Source organism: Metarhizium robertsii (assembly GCF_000187425.2).
Source record: "Metarhizium robertsii ARSEF 23 chromosome Unknown MAA_Scf_1, whole genome shotgun sequence".
Lineage (NCBI taxonomy): Eukaryota > Fungi > Ascomycota > Sordariomycetes > Hypocreales > Clavicipitaceae > Metarhizium > Metarhizium robertsii.
In genome coordinates this window covers 6,853,166-6,870,066 of record NW_011942149.1, presented here as the reverse complement: position 1 = coordinate 6,870,066, position 16,901 = coordinate 6,853,166, and the positions used below count along the sequence as shown (strand labels likewise).

General features: G+C 56.7%; 4 protein-coding genes across 4 annotated transcripts; 2 read left to right on the top strand and 2 right to left on the bottom strand.

The window, feature by feature from the left end:
* Positions 1-1,568: 1,568 nt before the first annotated feature.
* On the top strand, positions 1,569-4,721 carry MAA_08594 (Rab-GAP/TBC domain protein; the record flags this gene model as incomplete). Its single annotated transcript, XM_007826592.1, has 1 exon — positions 1,569-4,721. The coding sequence occupies one exon, from the start codon at positions 1,569-1,571 to the stop codon at positions 4,719-4,721; it is 3,153 nt and encodes a 1,050-aa protein (XP_007824783.1).
* Positions 4,722-5,037: 316 nt separating this feature from the next.
* On the bottom strand, positions 5,038-5,947 carry MAA_08595 (enoyl-CoA hydratase/isomerase; the record flags this gene model as incomplete). Its single annotated transcript, XM_007826593.1, has 2 exons — positions 5,038-5,571; positions 5,630-5,947. 2 exons carry the CDS (start codon positions 5,945-5,947, stop codon positions 5,038-5,040), a joined length of 852 nt encoding a protein of 283 aa, XP_007824784.1.
* A 764-nt stretch (positions 5,948-6,711) lies between these two features.
* Positions 6,712-8,248, top strand: MAA_08596 (glycosyltransferase family 4; the record flags this gene model as incomplete). Its single annotated transcript, XM_007826594.2, has 3 exons — positions 6,712-6,916; positions 6,979-7,581; positions 7,647-8,248. The coding sequence occupies 3 exons, from the start codon at positions 6,712-6,714 to the stop codon at positions 8,246-8,248; spliced, it is 1,410 nt and encodes a 469-aa protein (XP_007824785.2).
* A 1,262-nt stretch (positions 8,249-9,510) lies between these two features.
* Positions 9,511-13,450, bottom strand: MAA_08597 (serine/threonine protein kinase; the record flags this gene model as incomplete). Its single annotated transcript, XM_007826595.1, has 2 exons — positions 9,511-12,967; positions 13,176-13,450. 2 exons carry the CDS (start codon positions 13,448-13,450, stop codon positions 9,511-9,513), a joined length of 3,732 nt encoding a protein of 1,243 aa, XP_007824786.1.
* Between the last annotated feature and the right edge of the window lie 3,451 nt (positions 13,451-16,901).

Below are 16,901 nucleotides of genomic sequence, written 5' to 3'. Positions count from 1 at the left end.
AATCAGATGATGAGTAAAGATTCCGTGCCATCTATCATGGGGGGTCTGATTGGCCTCAAACTGCATAATGGATGATGATGACATGGATCACGGAGGCTGGGGTGAGCGAAGGTTGATTGGGGGCCCGACAGACTGGTCAGGCAAAGACAGGGCTGAAGATGCTTGTTTGCATGTCTCATTGTGGAGAAGGGAGGCGGCGAGCCTGCATAGCATCGAGAATATCCGTGCATCAGCGACCTATTCCGTGCCTCTTTTCCCCTTCATGACAAAGGGGGAAGGTCAAAGGGCGGGAGGGTGGCATTTTCGCCAGCTCCTTGGTTTTTCTTTTTTTTCTTTCTCTTGGTGCCAGTGTAATCACAGCGCATGCCGGCGCCTGACGATTTGCCCAGGGAGAAAACGGGCGGCGCGGATTCCAGGGGGCAGCCGGTAGTCAACACGGTGTTCAGTCGGCCCTTGTTCACGGCTTGTCTCATGTCGTGGCTGGCCTTGTTGGAACGGACGGGGCGCACAGGGGTCGTGACTGCGGTGGGGACGGGCGGCTGGCTGAAGCGTGAGAAAAGAAGAAAAAAGAAAAAGAAAATTGCGAATTGTGAAACTTTTGTTGGTCGCGAATGACGAGTAGACTATTTTGGTGGTTTTTGGTGCGCGTGGAAAACGGGTTTGCGTGTCGGCCATGGCACACGGAGTAGAGATGGGCGCCCGCGCTGGCTTGTCACAATCACGTCACGGGCGCTACGGACGGGCTTTGCAGCAGTCGCGCGCGTGGCCGGCATGCGTACATGTATGCCGGGGGTTGCACTGGGTAGAATGAAATGGCTGCTGAGTCGTGGTGTTGAAGGCGACGGGATGCCAGAGCAGAGCGCCCAAGTGCCGGCCAGCACACGGGACGCTCCTTCCCCAGCATTGGAATACAGAGTATTTGATCGCTCCTTCCCGCGCTTGTCTCGTCGCGCTAGCACGCACCAACCGTAATCTGTGCGAGACTGCCATCTCGCACCGCGGCTGCTCTGGTCTTTGGTTCCCCACATGTAGACGCCACTGTCAAGGGAAGGAGTGGCGCCGCCGTCAACTCAAACGGCAGTCGCCATGCAGAAACACGAGCATGACTGACGAGTCCACTTCCACTTCCGCTTCCGCTTCGACTTGCCTCTGACGGACTCCATTCATGCGCTTTATTGCCCGCGACCATCCCTCGAATCCCACACGCTCCAGCTCTTGCACCCCTTTGCAAACATTTGCTACGCGACCGTCACCATCATCTTCTTGCTGTTGTTGTTGGTGAATGCCCACATCCGCTACTAAAAGCTGTCACATGGACAGGCTTGCAGCCTCTCAGCCAGTCGTTCTCGCTTCGACCACCACACCTGGCACACAACGCGGCCCTCAACAATAAAGCTCGCATAAGGAAAACAACGACTAAAACGAACAAACCAGTACCGAGGACAGTCCTCTGCCCTCTCGACATGCACCTCTGTCGGGGAGGGACATAGCCACATCTCCTTTGAACCACCACCACACTTTTGTGCATTGTCGATACCACTACCGCACCACAAAGCTCCCCTTGAGCGATGGACACGACGGCAGAACCCACGTCGTCATGTCATCTCGAGCGTTCATTCTCGCAGCACAGCGTAGCATCTACGCGTTCCATCCGAAGCACTAGAAGTAACCGGAGCACCACGCTGCGTGCTGGTCGCAGTCGCCGGCTCCTCAGTCAGCCAAATGGCTCAGCAAGCAGTATCGCTGCGAGCGACAAGTCTTTGACCAGCTTTCCTAGTTTCAGCCCCGACCCTACTGATGCGAGCCTTTTCCACAACAAAGAGGAGCGCCTCAAAACGGCCACTCAGGATTCAGAGAATGGCCGTATGAGGAACCTCAGCAACAGAGGCCTCTCCATAGTCGACAGTCTGACAGGCAAGAACGCGTCTCGCGATGCCTTGTTTGAGGATGCTCCACTGCGACAATCGATCCCGGGCGCGTTACACCGGGCTGATGATAGTCACATCGAGCGGCTGATTTCCCGGCATGGAGCGGTCCCGCTCGTTCGTCAAATTGCCGAAGACTTGGCGCAGAGGGATGTTCAAATTGCTGCGCTTCGTCGACGAGCCGATGAGCGGGAGCGAGCGCTCAGGAAAATTGTTAGGGAATGTGGTCTGTCAAACATGGACCTGGAGAACCGGCTCAAGACGGTCGAGGCTGAGATGCGATCCAATGAACGCAGACATAGCGATGGGGAGAATGGGCTGACGGATCTCATGAGCGATGCGATGCAAGATACCATGACAGCGCATGTATACGGAGAAACGGAGCGAAGAGATGCCACAGTTCGCACAGGCGGCAATAGCAAGGGAACCATTCGTGGATGGAAGGAATACCTCTGGGGAAGCGGAACTGCAAAACGAGGAACCCGTGCGAGCAGTGTCAGTGTTAATGGCGAGGACGCCAACCCGGCTACTATAGTACGCTCACAGTCAAGCATGGACAGGCGACCAACAATCCAGGACGATCTATTCACTCCTCCGCCAGAACCCAACACAACCACAAACCCGACCAGTTCAAGCCGCGCTTCTAGTGTCCATTCTACAGCAGTCTCTGAGCGGAAGACGTCGGTTTCTCTGGCAAGCCTCGCCTTGCGGCTCGTGGCTGGAGGCACCGCGACCCCACGAGATGCCGAAGTCAGAGGCAGAGCTGTGAGTGCATCTGTTCGCGACGCCTCCAGAGCAGGATCAACTGCCAGTATTCGGACAGCCCAGTCTGCGCGGGTTGCGTCCATGGCTGGAAACCCTAAGGCCTTGATGGCCATGCGGCGGACTTCTCAGACACCACAACCCTTGACTAGCACAAAATCACAAGCACAAGACATGTGGAGAAATATGGCGAGCAGCCCACCGGATGCCATCAATGCACGACAGGAAAGTTGCGGCCCTGTTGAGATGGATGCTATTTTGCCACCTGAATCGCAACCTCCCACTTTGTCCCATATCTATCAGAACAATGCCCAAGGCGAGTTTCTAACGGATAGATTTGGGTTCATCTACGATCAGCGCCGGAAGAGGAGACAGCGGGAAGCGGCACATATGGCAGATCAGATCAAAGGCGGCCGGACTGAGATGCTCACCAACGGCCGCACCGGAATATCTCCAAATCTTGTTGAAGGGCTTCCAAGCCCTAAATGGAGCGTCTCAAGTGGTGGCAGACCTGGCAGCCCCAGCAGCCACGAGGAACGAATCGAAGATGACAGCAAGCCGAAGCGATGGCAGGATTATCTGAAGATTGCTACTTTTCCTACTGAGCTGTTGAGCCATACACCAAGTGTTAGTGCGTCTGCACTGGAGGTATTGGAGGGCACTGGTGTCTTGACTCCCGAAATTCACGAGCCGGAACCGTTCAAGGGACCGAGTATTGTGCCCACAACCGCTGGTTTGGTTCTTCCACAGCCAAGTACGACAACTGCAGTTGACAATGAAACCACACAGCCCGCAGACAGGGACGCAATCGTCACTGCGGTTGCCACGGAAGACACGGAGCCGGTGAAGCTACTACTGGAACAGCTTAGCGATGTTCACGACGCATTGCAGCGCGACAAGACGGTGAAATGGAACGATTTTCTCCGCAAGGTGAGAGCCGAGCGCCGACGTGAAGGCCAGGCTGCCGTGGCAGCCGCTGCAGCGGTCGCTGAGGCTCGTTTCGAGACACCTGCAGTGATTCTTCCCGAGACTCGGGTGGCAGACGGTGAAATCATTGGCATCTCGGGCCTTGGGAACAAGGGCAAGGTGGGCCGGGCCAAGTGGAACGAATTCAAGTCACTGGTGCTTGGCGGCATACCCGTTGCATTTCGCGCCAAGGTCTGGTCTGAATGTTCTGGCGCAAATGGACTGCGCGTTCCCGGATACTACGAGGACCTTGTCGCACAAAACGGCGAGGATGATGACGCGGCAGTGGTCAGCCAGATTCAAATGGATATTCACCGAACGCTGACAGACAACATCTTTTTTCGAAAGGGCCCAGGAGTACAGAAGCTGAACGAGCTGCTCCTTGCGTACTCGCGCCGGAACAAGGATGTTGGATACTGCCAGGGCATGAACTTGATTGCGGCGAATCTTCTCCTCATCATGCCGTCGGCAGAAGAAGCGTTTTGGATCCTGGCATCAATTATTGAAAGCATTCTACCGCACGGCTACTACGACCAATCGCTCATGGCGTCGCGGGCCGACCAGCAAGTGCTGCGGCAATTTGTGTCGACGGTGCTTCCCAAACTGTCAGCACATCTCGACTCGCTTTCGATCGAGCTTGAGGCGTTGACATTCCAGTGGTTCCTGTCGGTATTTACTGACTGTCTTTGCGCCGAGGCCCTTTTCCGGGTGTGGGATGTGGTGCTGTGTACTAATGACGGGAGCACGTTTCTCTTCCAGATTGCGCTGGCGTTGCTGAAGCTGAATGAGCAGAATCTTTTGCAATGCGACACGCCCGCAGGAGTCTACACATACATCAACCACCACATGACGGAACACGCAATTAGCATTGACGGCTTGATTCAAGCTGGCGAAGCACTGCGACGAGTTGTGCGGCGCGAGGATATTGAGCAGCGGCGGAACAAGGCGATACAGGCGGAGAAGGACATGCTGGCCGAACGAGATGGCAATGCTCAGAAGAAGACGGCCCAGAAGGCAGCGGAGGACGAAGGATTGAGTGTCGAGGAGCCACGGCCGATGGAAGCTTAAATGCACAGGATAAAGAGGTGGTTGGATAGAGCTGGCTAGATGATACCCACATATATATCCTTTGTCTATTTCTTGTCTAGTGTCATATAAAACGTTCCATGTTTATATGTAGCTCCTAAGCAGGGGGGACTTGTCGTGAAGCGTGTTTTCCAGCGGTCAGCAGTCAAGTCGGACCATGATTCTAACGTACACGGCAGGCAACCAACACCTGTCACCCAGGCAGCTGATATCCCATATATTGAAATACACGCCATACATGCAGTCTTGTGCCATGATGGTCAAATCTCTATTCCTTGATTCGTCCTCTCTGTTTTCTTCACAGCTTAGATTTGTTCTCCTTGCTCCACTGCTCAAACCACACCTTTCCAAACTCCTTCCGCTCGCCGTCGAGCCTCTGGTCCTCGTTGAAGCGGGCCTCCTCCCTGTCGACGCCCTCCTTGCGCAGCTCCTTGAGCAGGTCCTTGTGCAGCTCCGTCTTGATGACGCCGTAGACGCCGGCTTTCGCCTTCTCCGTCAGCTGGCGCTCAGCGATGAAGCGCAGGGCGTCGTCGAGCGACGCGGCCGTGGCGTCGGCGAGCCCGTACTCGACGGCCTGCTGGCCCGTGAAGCGGCGGCCCTCGAGGGCCACGGTGCGGTAGGCCTGCGGCGCCAGGCGGTGCCGGAAGATGGCGGCCATGGGGGGCTTGAGCGGCGCCCCGAAGAGCACCTCGTTGAGGCAGAGGAAGCCCTTGGGGTCTGGGGCCAGGCGGTAGTCGGGCGCCCGGGCGAGCACCAGTCGTGCGCCTGGGCGAGCATCAGGCCGCCGGCGAAGGTGTGTCCGTTGAGGAGGGCGACCGTGGGCATCGGGTACCTGTTTTTTTTTACAGTTTGGTTAGTGAAATGGCAAGAGGTAGAAAGGGGGGGGGGACGACTTGCGTTAGGAGGCGCGTCCACAGGTCGAAGAAGAGCTGCCAGAAGCCGTCGGTGTTGATGGCGTGCTCGAGGTCCAGGCCGTTGGAGTAGAACTTGGGGATGCCGCTGGTGGTGACGACGACGCCGGGGGTGTAGCCGCCGAACTCGAGGATGTCGAGGGCCTGGAGGAGGGCGCGGCAGAGCGCGGTCGTGAGGCGGTTGTCCGGGGGGGAGACGAAGGTGAGCAGGTAGACTTGGGGCTGCGGCTGGGTGGCGGTGATGGAGCCGCCTGGGTGGGCGCCGCAGGGGGGGATGGGCACGGTGAAGAGGGACATTGTTGGAGGCGGGATGACGCTGGTGAAGATTAGGCAGAGATGGGGGGGACAGGGAGAGTGGGATGGGAGTTGAGATATAGGATGGGCTTTTGGCGTTGAGCTGGGAGCCTCGGCTTGTGATTGCGACGGACCCGCTCCGGGGTCAGACACGGGGGGACGGGGACGGGGGTGGATCCGTCCACATGTCAGGCCGGGAGTGCTGGGCCGCGCAGGACTGCCGGCGTTTTCATGATGAATTCCCCGCGGGTTGGGGATAGGGCAAAGTATGGGAGGCTGTGCCTGGCTGGTGTCGACTTGGTGATTGATTCGTGTGCTGTCTGGTAGTGTTTGGCCTTGGGTCTACCCGAGAGGGGGCCGAGGTGTCGTGTACTTGCCCAAACGGGAGTCCGTCGGGCGATAGAATAATCGCCCCGGGCCACATACATACCATACACAATGTATGGTCGCACGCTTGGCACGGCGCGGCGGCAGGTACATGGTGTGCGAGCAGCCGGCCGTTACGTCGATGCGGCTCTTACACCATTGACCTCGCCTACGCTGATGCCTAGATAAATTCATGCTAATTACCACGGCATCAGGCGTTCTAATTAAGCCCCTTTTTGCCTTGACGTCCTGAACCTGCCCCACTTTCCCGAAGCAGAGCTACCCCTGCAGCCTGTCACTCAATCTGCTTCACCCCACCAGCTCAAAGCTGTCCTCAACCACATGAAGCCTTCACATCCAACCACCTCTCCAACGTCCATGACGCTCCCATCGCCGCCGTCATGGACGCAAGCACGCCCAACCCGCCTACCCTAGGCACCGACGCTGTCGCCAGCACAATTGTCTTCTTCCACCCCGACCTCGGCATCGGCGGCGCAGAACGCCTCGTCGTCGACGCAGCCGTGGGCCTGCAAACCCGCGGCCATAAAGTCGTCATCTTCACCAACCACTGCGATCCGACACATTGCTTCGACGAGTGTCGCGATGGTAACCCTCCTCCCCGCTTCTTGACCCTTGAAGTCTCCTGCTAAAAAAAATTCCTCCCCAAGGAACCCTCGACGTCCGCGTCCGCGGCAACTCCATCGTCCCGCCCTCCATCTTCTCGCGCCTGACGATCCTGTGCGCCATCCTCCGCCATATCCACCTCCTCCTAACCATCCACCTGACGGGCGAGCTCGCGGCCCTCAGTCCACGCGCCTTCATCGTCGACCAGCTCTCCGCCGGCCTCCCTCTGATGCGGTTCCTCGCCCCCGACGTGCCCGTCCTCTTCTACTGCCACTTCCCGGACCTGCTGCTCGCCCAGGGCCGCCAATCCCTCGTGAAGCGCCTGTACCGCGTGCCCTTCGACCGCCTAGAAGAATGGAGCATGGGCTTCGCCCACGCCGTGGCCGTCAACTCCAAATTCACCCGCGGCATCGTGGGTAACACCTGGCCCGCCCTGCAGAACAAGGTGCCGATAAACGTCGTCTACCCCTGCGTCGACACCCACACCACGCACGAGACGGCGCCAGACGAGGCCAAGCTCGCCGCGGGCAAGAAGCTGATCCTGAGCATCAACCGCTTCGAGCGCAAGAAGGACATTGGACTGGCAATCAGGGCGTTTGCCCAGATCCCCGAGGAGCAGCGACGCGGCGCGCGCCTCGTGCTCGCCGGTAAAGCCCTCCTACCCTCCCCCACGCCAAAGCCGGAATGGCTAACCTCGCAAAAAAAAAAAAAGGCGGCTACGACGCCCGCGTCTCCGAAAATGTCCTCTACCACGCCGAGCTCCAAGCGCTCGCGACGTCCCTCTCGCTCGCGCACCACACCCTCACGCCCGCGGAGCTCGGCTCGGCCGCCGCGCCCCCAGACGCCCAGGTGCTCTTCCTCCTCAGCGTCCCCGGCGCGCTCAAGGCGGCGCTCCTCCGCGCCGCCCGCCTGCTCGTGTACACCCCGGCAAACGAGCACTTTGGCATCGTGCCCCTCGAGGCCATGCTCGCGCGCGTCCCCGTGCTGGCCGCCAACACGGGCGGGCCCGTCGAGACCGTTGCCGACCGGGAAACAGGCTGGCTGCGCGACCCGGCCGACGCGCCTGCCTGGACCGACGTCATGGCGCGCTGCCTCGCGCTGCCCGACGACCAGCTTGCCGCCATGGGGGACGCCGGCCGGCGCCGCGTCAGGGAGCTGTTTGGCCGGGACAAGATGGCCCAGACGCTGGACGAGAGCCTGGTCCAGATTGCGGGTCTTGCCGAGGAGAGGCGTGTCTCCGGCGCCGCGGGCTTTGGTGTCCTGGCGGCCTTTATCGCCGCCTGCGCCGTTTTGGCGGCCTGGTTTGCATTTTGATGGCGTACGGTCCAATAGACGTGTTTTGTTCGGCGGTGCCTGCGTGCCCGTGGAGCCTCGGGAGAGTGGCATCGTGTTTGCGCTGGAAATGCATGCGCTGCATGGGCCTGCGATAGAGAGACCAATGTTTTGACTTGGCAGGCGTGTTGAGGGAAATAACCAAATCTACAAGACAATCCGCCCTCACACGAGGATTTTAGAGAAGAAAAGCACATGATAGAAATCAAGGGTCAGCACTATTATGCACAACGACGCAGTGATACACATTCTTTGCCGTCCATATACATTGTGACATTCTCCATTATGTACACTACGTCAATACACAGGCCAAGCCTCTCCAAAATAAAGAAGAAATAAACAGATACTGATTTCATGCCTGCCGACGGCTGGCTCATTCGACAGCTAACCTCCCAGATGTATCTATATATGCAATGCTGCCGGTACCATGCAATATTCAAACCCTGCGGAACAAAATACCCCCCCGAGGACCATCCCTACTCCGGCCACCCACGGACAGTTTCAAAAACAAGTCAAAAGAAGAGGAGAAATAAAACAAACCTCCTGACGGGATCCCGACGTTCATTAGCCCGTCTGCTCAGAGACAAATACCACCCTAGATCCATTCTAATGTGTCACGCCGGGCTGCATAGTCCCGGCGGAAGGTAGACAGAAAGATGAAAAAAGAGCAAAACAGACGAGGTAAGAAAGAAAATTCAAGGGCCAAACGCGCCGTGTCGCCTAATGCAATCCGAGTCCAGTTGCTCGTGGCAGATTTGGGCCATCTCGTTCCAATCGTCTCCAAAATATGCCTGCATATTTCAACACATGGCTTCATCCAGTGCCATGCCTCTTCTGCGCAAGGTACGTCATGTCGTTAGGTCGTCAGTCAGTACTGTTGCGCTATTCATTGATCATTATGCCTGCTAGGAAGAGGCATCAATTCCGTCTCCGTCTTGAATCATGCCGTTGATGCGTACAACGCTGGAAGAGAGAAATATTGGTTTGAATAACTTGAGTAACAAGAAAGAAGTTTGAAAGGCCGCAAGGCCCATCTATCACTGGTTGCGTCTTGCATCCAGTTCCATTAAAAGGGAAAAAACCAAGCGTGGTATCGCGGTCTAATATTCGGGTATATCAGACTTCCTGACTCTTTGCAAAGCAAGGAAGCATCCAGGTAACCATCTTTCGTCTAACGAAATCGTGCACCAACCCATCCGTTACTTGGACTTGCGCGGGTGCAAATATAAGGACAAACGCCAGTTTCATGAGTCCCGGAGACGCATGGAATCTTCGCCATAAACGGACACCTTCTTGGCTGTCTCGTCGCTAGCGGTGCTCGCACCAGTGTCGCGTCTTTTAGCCTCAAACGGACGAGACGAGTGTGACGCACTGGTTGGCGATGCTTTCTTCTTAGACTTGGTCATGAGGAAAATCCCTTCGTCACTATCCTCGTCCTCGTCGACACGAGGTGTCCGAGAGTCCATGTCCTCAGGAGTATGTGTTCTGTCATGTTCAAGCTGCAGGTGTAGCGAGGAGTCGCCACCCAAGCTTTGGGAATGCTTAAACATTGAAGTCATGGGAAATCCACTGGCTGGTTCCTTCACAAGTGCAGGTGGCGTGATCGCTTCGGAGGATCCTTCATATCGGCATGTTTGTCCACCACTACCGGACCTAGCCAAGTGTTCAGCTTCCATATCGGCAGAGACGGAACTGGCACCGCTTAGCAGAGCGGGGAGTGACGGATCCGATTGGAACACTAGAAGGCGTCCGGAGGCGCTCTTGGGGGGGTCCGTATGCAAAGGGCTAGTCGTCTCGCTCGGACTCGTGAGAGGCGTTCCCATACCATCCATTGATTCCAGGCTAGATGACTTGGTCGTGGTCATGGTGTCATCTCTCGACGGCGCTGCCGGATGCTGCGTCCAATCTTGCGAACCTGGTGACGGCGGACAGGGGACATTGGCGGGCTCGACCTTTCGGGGAGACAGTATTTGAGACTGGCAGAGAGGCTCGACAGCCGCTTGAATTGTTTCAGGGCTCATGCATATAATGCCGCTCTGGTCTACCAGGGAAACTGAGGCCTTGGCCCCGTGGCCTTGTGCTGCAGCAGTTTGCTGAGCATTGACGCCAAATCCAAATCGGTTTTGGAGATTTGGATCGGAGCGAGGCTGCCCGTGTTGGTACGTAGCAGAGCTTGCTTGTGGTGACGAAGACAGCGGGGAAGGGGTATTGTATCCTCCTCTACTTCCTCTTCCCAAGTCCAGAGATCTAATGGGACCGGGATGGCGATGCATGGTTCCAGATGCTGTGGCTGTCGAAACAGAACAAGACCCGTTGGTACGCTTATCTGCACTCATGAAGACGCCCCGCTCAATCGACGCAGATCGGGAGTTGTCTTCGCTTTGGGATTCAAGAGCACGGGACCTCCGACTGCCATCCCGGGGGAGCTGTGGATGCACTTCTACATGGGGCGTGACGGGGGTGGACTGTGTTTCAGGAAGAGCTGGGACAAGCTGCAGAAATTGCGGCGCCATTTTGCGGTGGCCAGCATGGCGCTGAAATCGTCGAGAGCACGTGGTTGCGGAGGCGAAGTCAGAGCTGCCGTTGCTGGCATCATTGTTTCCGGGAGCGGTCCATAGCTGATGGTGGCGGTGATCCTTGGCACCTTCGACTGGCTGCAAAACTGTGGCAAGGGGGTCATACGCACCATCGGTCTGAACAGTAGCAGTCGAGGGAGCCGTGATGGTCGGCTGGCTGGATCCTGCAAGCACGTCTTTGGCAACGCTGCCAAAGTAGTCCCCGCCACGAAGACTTGGTCGCCGTTCAAAACCGGGATGCAGGTTCGCACCCCCATTTTTAAATATGCTGTCGCCAGCGGAGCTTGCTACGCTGCTGGTGGCTCGTCTTCGTGATTTGCTGTCGCTGCGTTCCACAAGCGGATGCATGACCCTGCCCACCGCCTTCTTCACGACTGATCGGGCTCGTTCCAAAAAGGTGAGAGGAACGACAGCGTATGACATTTCTTTCTCGTCGACTTGGATCTTCCTGCCCTGTGAAGGACGTGCTGGATCAGTGTCATCGAGCCAGCCCACGACGTTGCTGATGCCATGGACAACCCAAGGGTGTCGCTTGATATCCCGGAGACGAATTCGCTTCTCCGGATTCTTGGTCAGCATCTGGCGAAGGAGGTCGTACAAAAGATTGTCCACGTCCTCATACTCTAGGTCATTATCATCCCGGTATGGATGTGCATTCTGTCTTTTGTAAAGAGAATGCTCTGCCGGAGAGGTTGAAGGATCAACGGGCTTTAAGCGGCGGCGGGGGATGTGTACGTCTTCGGTTGCAATCTTTCGGAACATTTGGAATTCATCCTCAGCCAGGAACGGAATACGAGCGAAGATGAGACAGTACAACGTCACACCAAGTGACCATACATCGATTTGCTCCGAGACTTTGGGCTGATGTTTACTGTCAACGTCCGTATAGCAGAGCTCAGGGGCGAAGAAGGCGGGAGTGCCGACAGTCTTGGCCAGTTCCAGGTCGTCGTCAAAGTCCTTAGCTTCAGACTCGGATACGGTATCGTCGGGTTCACCGTCGCGGATGGGCCGCCCAAAGTAGGAAACACCAAAGTCGGAAATCTTGACGCGGTGGTCCTTGGTCCAAAGGAGGTTGGCTGGTTTGATGTCTCGATGAACGACGCCCTGGTAGTGGAGGTACTCCAAACCCAGAACTGTATCACGGAATGTAGACCTAGCCTGATCAAACGTGAAGCAGGGGACAAAGGAATAGTCTTCGGCAAAGGGATCGTGTGCGTAGGGGTTATAGTCAACAGAAGACATGTGAGAAATGATGGAATCGGCCATGCTGGGAGATCGCTCTCGGAATTGCCTTCGAGGAGCATCCTCGGTGTACGCTCCATGCATGGTGCCGTCGAGAGCCGTAGTAGAGCCCGGAGCTGAGTGAAGAGGGCCGGGTGTCTCCATGTCGTCCACCCACGAAATGTCCTCGGCGAGTTCAGAAGGCATCAATCCGGTTGAGGCAATTGACATTGACCTCGAGGGGGCCACAGAGGAGCGCCGCGAGCCTGAGGGCGATGAGGGCCCGTCAGTGAGGGCAAAGTCTTCGTGGGAGGAAATGCGAGACCAGTGCCCTACACTGCTCCCCTCGTCGGCTGCACCATGCTCGACGCTCCAGTAGTCAGAGGGACCGGCGAAAGTCTGGGCCATCTTGGCCCGCTTTAATTCTTTGATGGCTTGTCGGCGTTCGAGATGTTGATTGTATCGCTCCTCCTCGGCGGAGGGCGCAGGGCCGCCCATTTCTCGTTCGACTCTGCGTCGCTCATACTGGCAGATGTGCGGTAAACCCTTCTTTCGCCAGACAATCTCACCGAGTTCAACATGCTCGAGTACCATGTAGATCTTCTTTAGTTCAGGGTCGTCGATGACTTCGAGCAAGGCGACGACGTTGGGATGACGGATTTTCTTGAGAATGGCAATCTCCTTTTTGGTCTTGTCTTGTGGCGACAGGGCCATCACTTTACCCAGTCGTCGTTTCTTTGAGAATCGAGGAATGATTTTGATGGCGACATTATCAGAAGTTTCGAGGTTTCGAGCAAGCTTGACCTTGCCGTGCATTCCACGACCAATCTCCTCAATGACCTCATACTGGTTGATGGACTTGCGGCCGGTGATGTTATCAGAGTCGATCAGGGCTTTGTGGGTTCTGTGAAGAGTGGCGTTGGGTCAGAAAAACGGTCATTCACGCAATGTTTTGCAAGAGGGAGCAGGTAATAAGAGCAAGAGAATGGCCGACATCTGCCGCATCCTCTTGTGCTGAAACATTTCGTTTTTGGGAGACGGCGCGGACGGCGGCATGGGGAGGGGGGTGGAAGGAGGAGGATGATGGCGATGGTGGGCGGTAGTCGACTTACTCTCTAACTCGATGAGTCTGCAACGGGTGAAGAAACGGGCTGCTTCCAATTGGCGCCGGCGTATTACATTCGGAGACGGAAGTGTAGGGAAGGTTGGCGAGGTTGTGTCGCGAGGCAGACGGGCTGAAGAGGCCGGGGGAGGATACAGGCGTGCTGCTGGCGGTACGAAGCGGCAACGATGTCGACTGCGGGAGATGAGTGTGCAGAGGCTGCAGCGCAGTCGGCTCCGGCGGGGGTTGTGATGATTGTTGCTGTGGTCTGTGAGATGAGTCCATCGTGCAATCCATTTACAAGATGGTCGTCGCTCGATTCGACATGCTTGTGGGCAAGCTGGCCCAAGGAGGCTGGGTGTGAGCGCCGACCAGAACCCTATCGCCGCATGGCCGTGAGATGCGTCGTCGGTCGAGTCGATCAAGGCATACAGCAAAGGCAGGGCGAGGTCGCAGCGGCGGCTTGGAGCAGAGCGGTGTGAGGCAGAGGCGTGCCAGAGAGGTTGCGAGGTTGCGAGGCCCACGAGAGTGGTGAATGGCGGCGACGGCGGCGGCGCGGTGTTACAGGTATTAAGAGAAAAAGTGATGAAGTTGAGTGGGATGCAAGCACGGAGTAGAGTCTCGTACAGTCGAGCAACTTGGTACGCAGCAGAGGTTTGTCTTGGATTGCGATGGGTAAGTGGTGGATGCAGGCTGGTCAAGAAGGAAATGATTGACCTGGCTGGGGGAGGAGGGGAGGGGAGGGAAAGAGGGCCACCCCCACTACTACGTCTTGGTGCTGCAGGTGTGCGCAAGTTACGGAGTACTAGCAGCAAGTTTAGCAAGCGCAAGGTATCAGACTGGGTGGCAGGAGCGATCGAGGACAGAGGCGTCGAGGTACCCGATACTTGCGCCAACGTAGGCTCTTGATTGTATTGCTTGTCCATGTGCGCCAGAGTGCCTAGATACTTGCGTCTCTCCAAGTGCCAATGTCACTCACTTGTTTCCTCCATACAGAGCAGCAACCTGGTGAGACCACAACGTTATTATGCGCAGCTCGATTAGACACGATGAGCACATGGACTGAACGTGAGCAGTCAACGGCGGGTGTACAAGTGCCGTCACCTGCAGCACAGTGCAGGTACCGCCCTCTGGCACGCAACTCGACAGGGGCTGGAGGCTTGGGCTGGCCTCTTTTTTTTTCAAGGACTCGCTAATATTTGGCGTGGTCTCCCAAAACTCTCCTTCGTCGGCGACCATGACATGGGACGGACGGGGTTGGACCGGGCCAAGGCTTCCGGGTCCCAAGGTTCAATGGCGGCGGCAGACGACCGTCAGCACTGGCCAGATCGCACGGTGCAGCGCCCTGGCTACATGCGTCACCACACGCGCAGATACCAGCCCTCCCGGCCACTCAGCTTGTCCGTGGCGCTGATAACGCGGTAGTGCGACGCCAAGACCACTGGTCGTGCAGCTGCTGATGGCACTGTGCGCCGACGTCGCCGGGTTGTCTGTCTTGCACTGCGCCATGCGCACGACGGAGTACCGAGCACGGAGACGATCGAACCATCGACTCTGGCCCTCCATGATTGCAGTCTCGACAGTGCTGCTTCCTCGAGTACGGACTACGGCCAACTAAACTTTGTGCCCAGCTCAGCTCATCCTGGGGAGCAGATTACTCCGTACAATTGTACAAGCCTCAGCCATGGCGCCACCGCTCGCAGACCAACCCTCGATCTTTGCCTCCTACCCTGCGTCCGCCGGCCTTGTCGTTTCCTCAGCATGCCTCATCTACTCCGTACCCAATTCACGTATCCGGCGGGAACGTCGTCGCGCGATAACAAGTGGGTGTCCGTGGGACTTGGTACCGCTTGGGCCGGCTGACAAGGGGTCTTTAGTAGCACAGAAAGGTGCAGCTGCTGCAGCATGGACGGCATGGGTGGCATGGATGGCATGGGTCAAGTCTTCAAGCACTTCCTCCAACTTCTCGGAGCAAAGTAGCCAACTATCCAGGTAATTCGACTTCCTCTCCCCGTCAGTCACCCAAGTCGCCGCCTGGCCTTGATTTCACTGTGCCAGGTGGTCCGTCGCTCGGGCTGTGATGTCGTGGGTGCGAAGTACCGAGACTATTATACATACAATGGGTTGAGTCTCGACGCGTCTTGGGATTGGGCAGTTCTCACCAAACTCGCCGGTCCGTCGCATGCCAAGGAGCTTATCAGCGGCCTCATCGCCATTGGTCCTCTTGTGCGACATCGCAGGCCCCTTCGGTGGCTTCACCTGTGGCTGGCCGCCGCCGCACAACCTGCATCTCACTTGCAAGGCGAGATTTGCCTGAATTCTTGCAGGTCCGAGTTGGAGTCGACAAGTGGTTTGATCGGCAGCGAGCACATAGGGGCTCGCAACAAACTTTGGCCAGCGCCGAAGCTGCCGTATCACCACCCGCAGTGCTTCTCCATGGGCCGTGGGGAGTCGCCAAACTGCCAAAGCTGCCCAACCCAAAGTCAATCTAATCTGGCGGGTTGTCTAACGGATGGGCGGGCTTGGTGAGTTGGGCGGCGAGCGCCATGCCGCAAATCTGACCAGACATGTGCTCTGAAAGAGCAGCAGTGATAAGCAGCGCTGATGGCCAACCATTGGACTGCGAGCCTCCTTCTTGTTGTAATCGGCAGACCAGGAAGCGAGTGGTGAAAAGACGATGCCCTCATCGATTCCCGTCCCTGGGTTGTAGCGCTTCAATCGAGGACCGGACTTTTGAAAAATCCAGGTAAACCCCCAATGGTAGCCATATTTGATTGTTTTACTCCGTACATAAGTTGTTGGTCACTCTATTCGACCAATTTTTTTTTCCTGGGACCCGGATCCTGGTACTTGAATCACTGATGTGCAATAGCATGTACGTACCCTGTGCTTGGCTGCGTCCCAGCTATTTGTGGAAACATGAATGGTTCCTGCCGCGTTAGCGATAACCAACCACTGGAAGGGAAGGAGCCAATCACCCAATAACTTTGGGTGCGGACCCAACACCGTCTCAACGCCGCCCCAAACTATCTCAATTCCTGAGGGAGGCGTTTTCGACTTTCCACTGTTCAGCTGCTCAAATGCCCATCCCGCCTGGTGAAACTTTATCTGATGGCAAGCATGCCAGCCATCTCAACATCTTCACATGCCCTCGGAGGTAAATGATACCCATTCCATCATCTTCGCTCTAAGCAGACGTACAAGCACAAGCACAGGCAACGGCACCAGCACGGCAGTGGCACAGCAAGTTCTCGGCTTCAATACGGAGTGCCGTCCAGGCAGACCCGTGGTACATCATGGAACTCTGGCTGTTCATTCAATCTCGATTGCATTCCGCCTTGCTATTTCGCTTCGCACTTGTAGCTCAGAGTTGCACCGGGCTCGTCATGAGGAACAGGACGAAGGTGTGAATCAGGTGCATCTGTCCCCATTCGACTTGGGACTGGTTGGATATCGGGTCGCAAGCACTCCTTACAAAGCACCTGGCTGGGAACTGCCAGCATGGAGAAGATGGAGAAGCTCCCATGCACATGCACAACTCCCGCATTGGATCTATACTCTCCAGCTTCCACCGTTTCTCCCAGCAAAATATTAGTCCCGGTGCTCCATACGGTACGGCCAATGTCCCTTCTTATTCGAAAGGTGAGGTGGTTGCCACAGTGCGAGCTGAGTTGGAGAGATTGCTGCCCTTTCCAGACGCATCGTCTGCCACAATTGGCAATAGCGCACACCATTC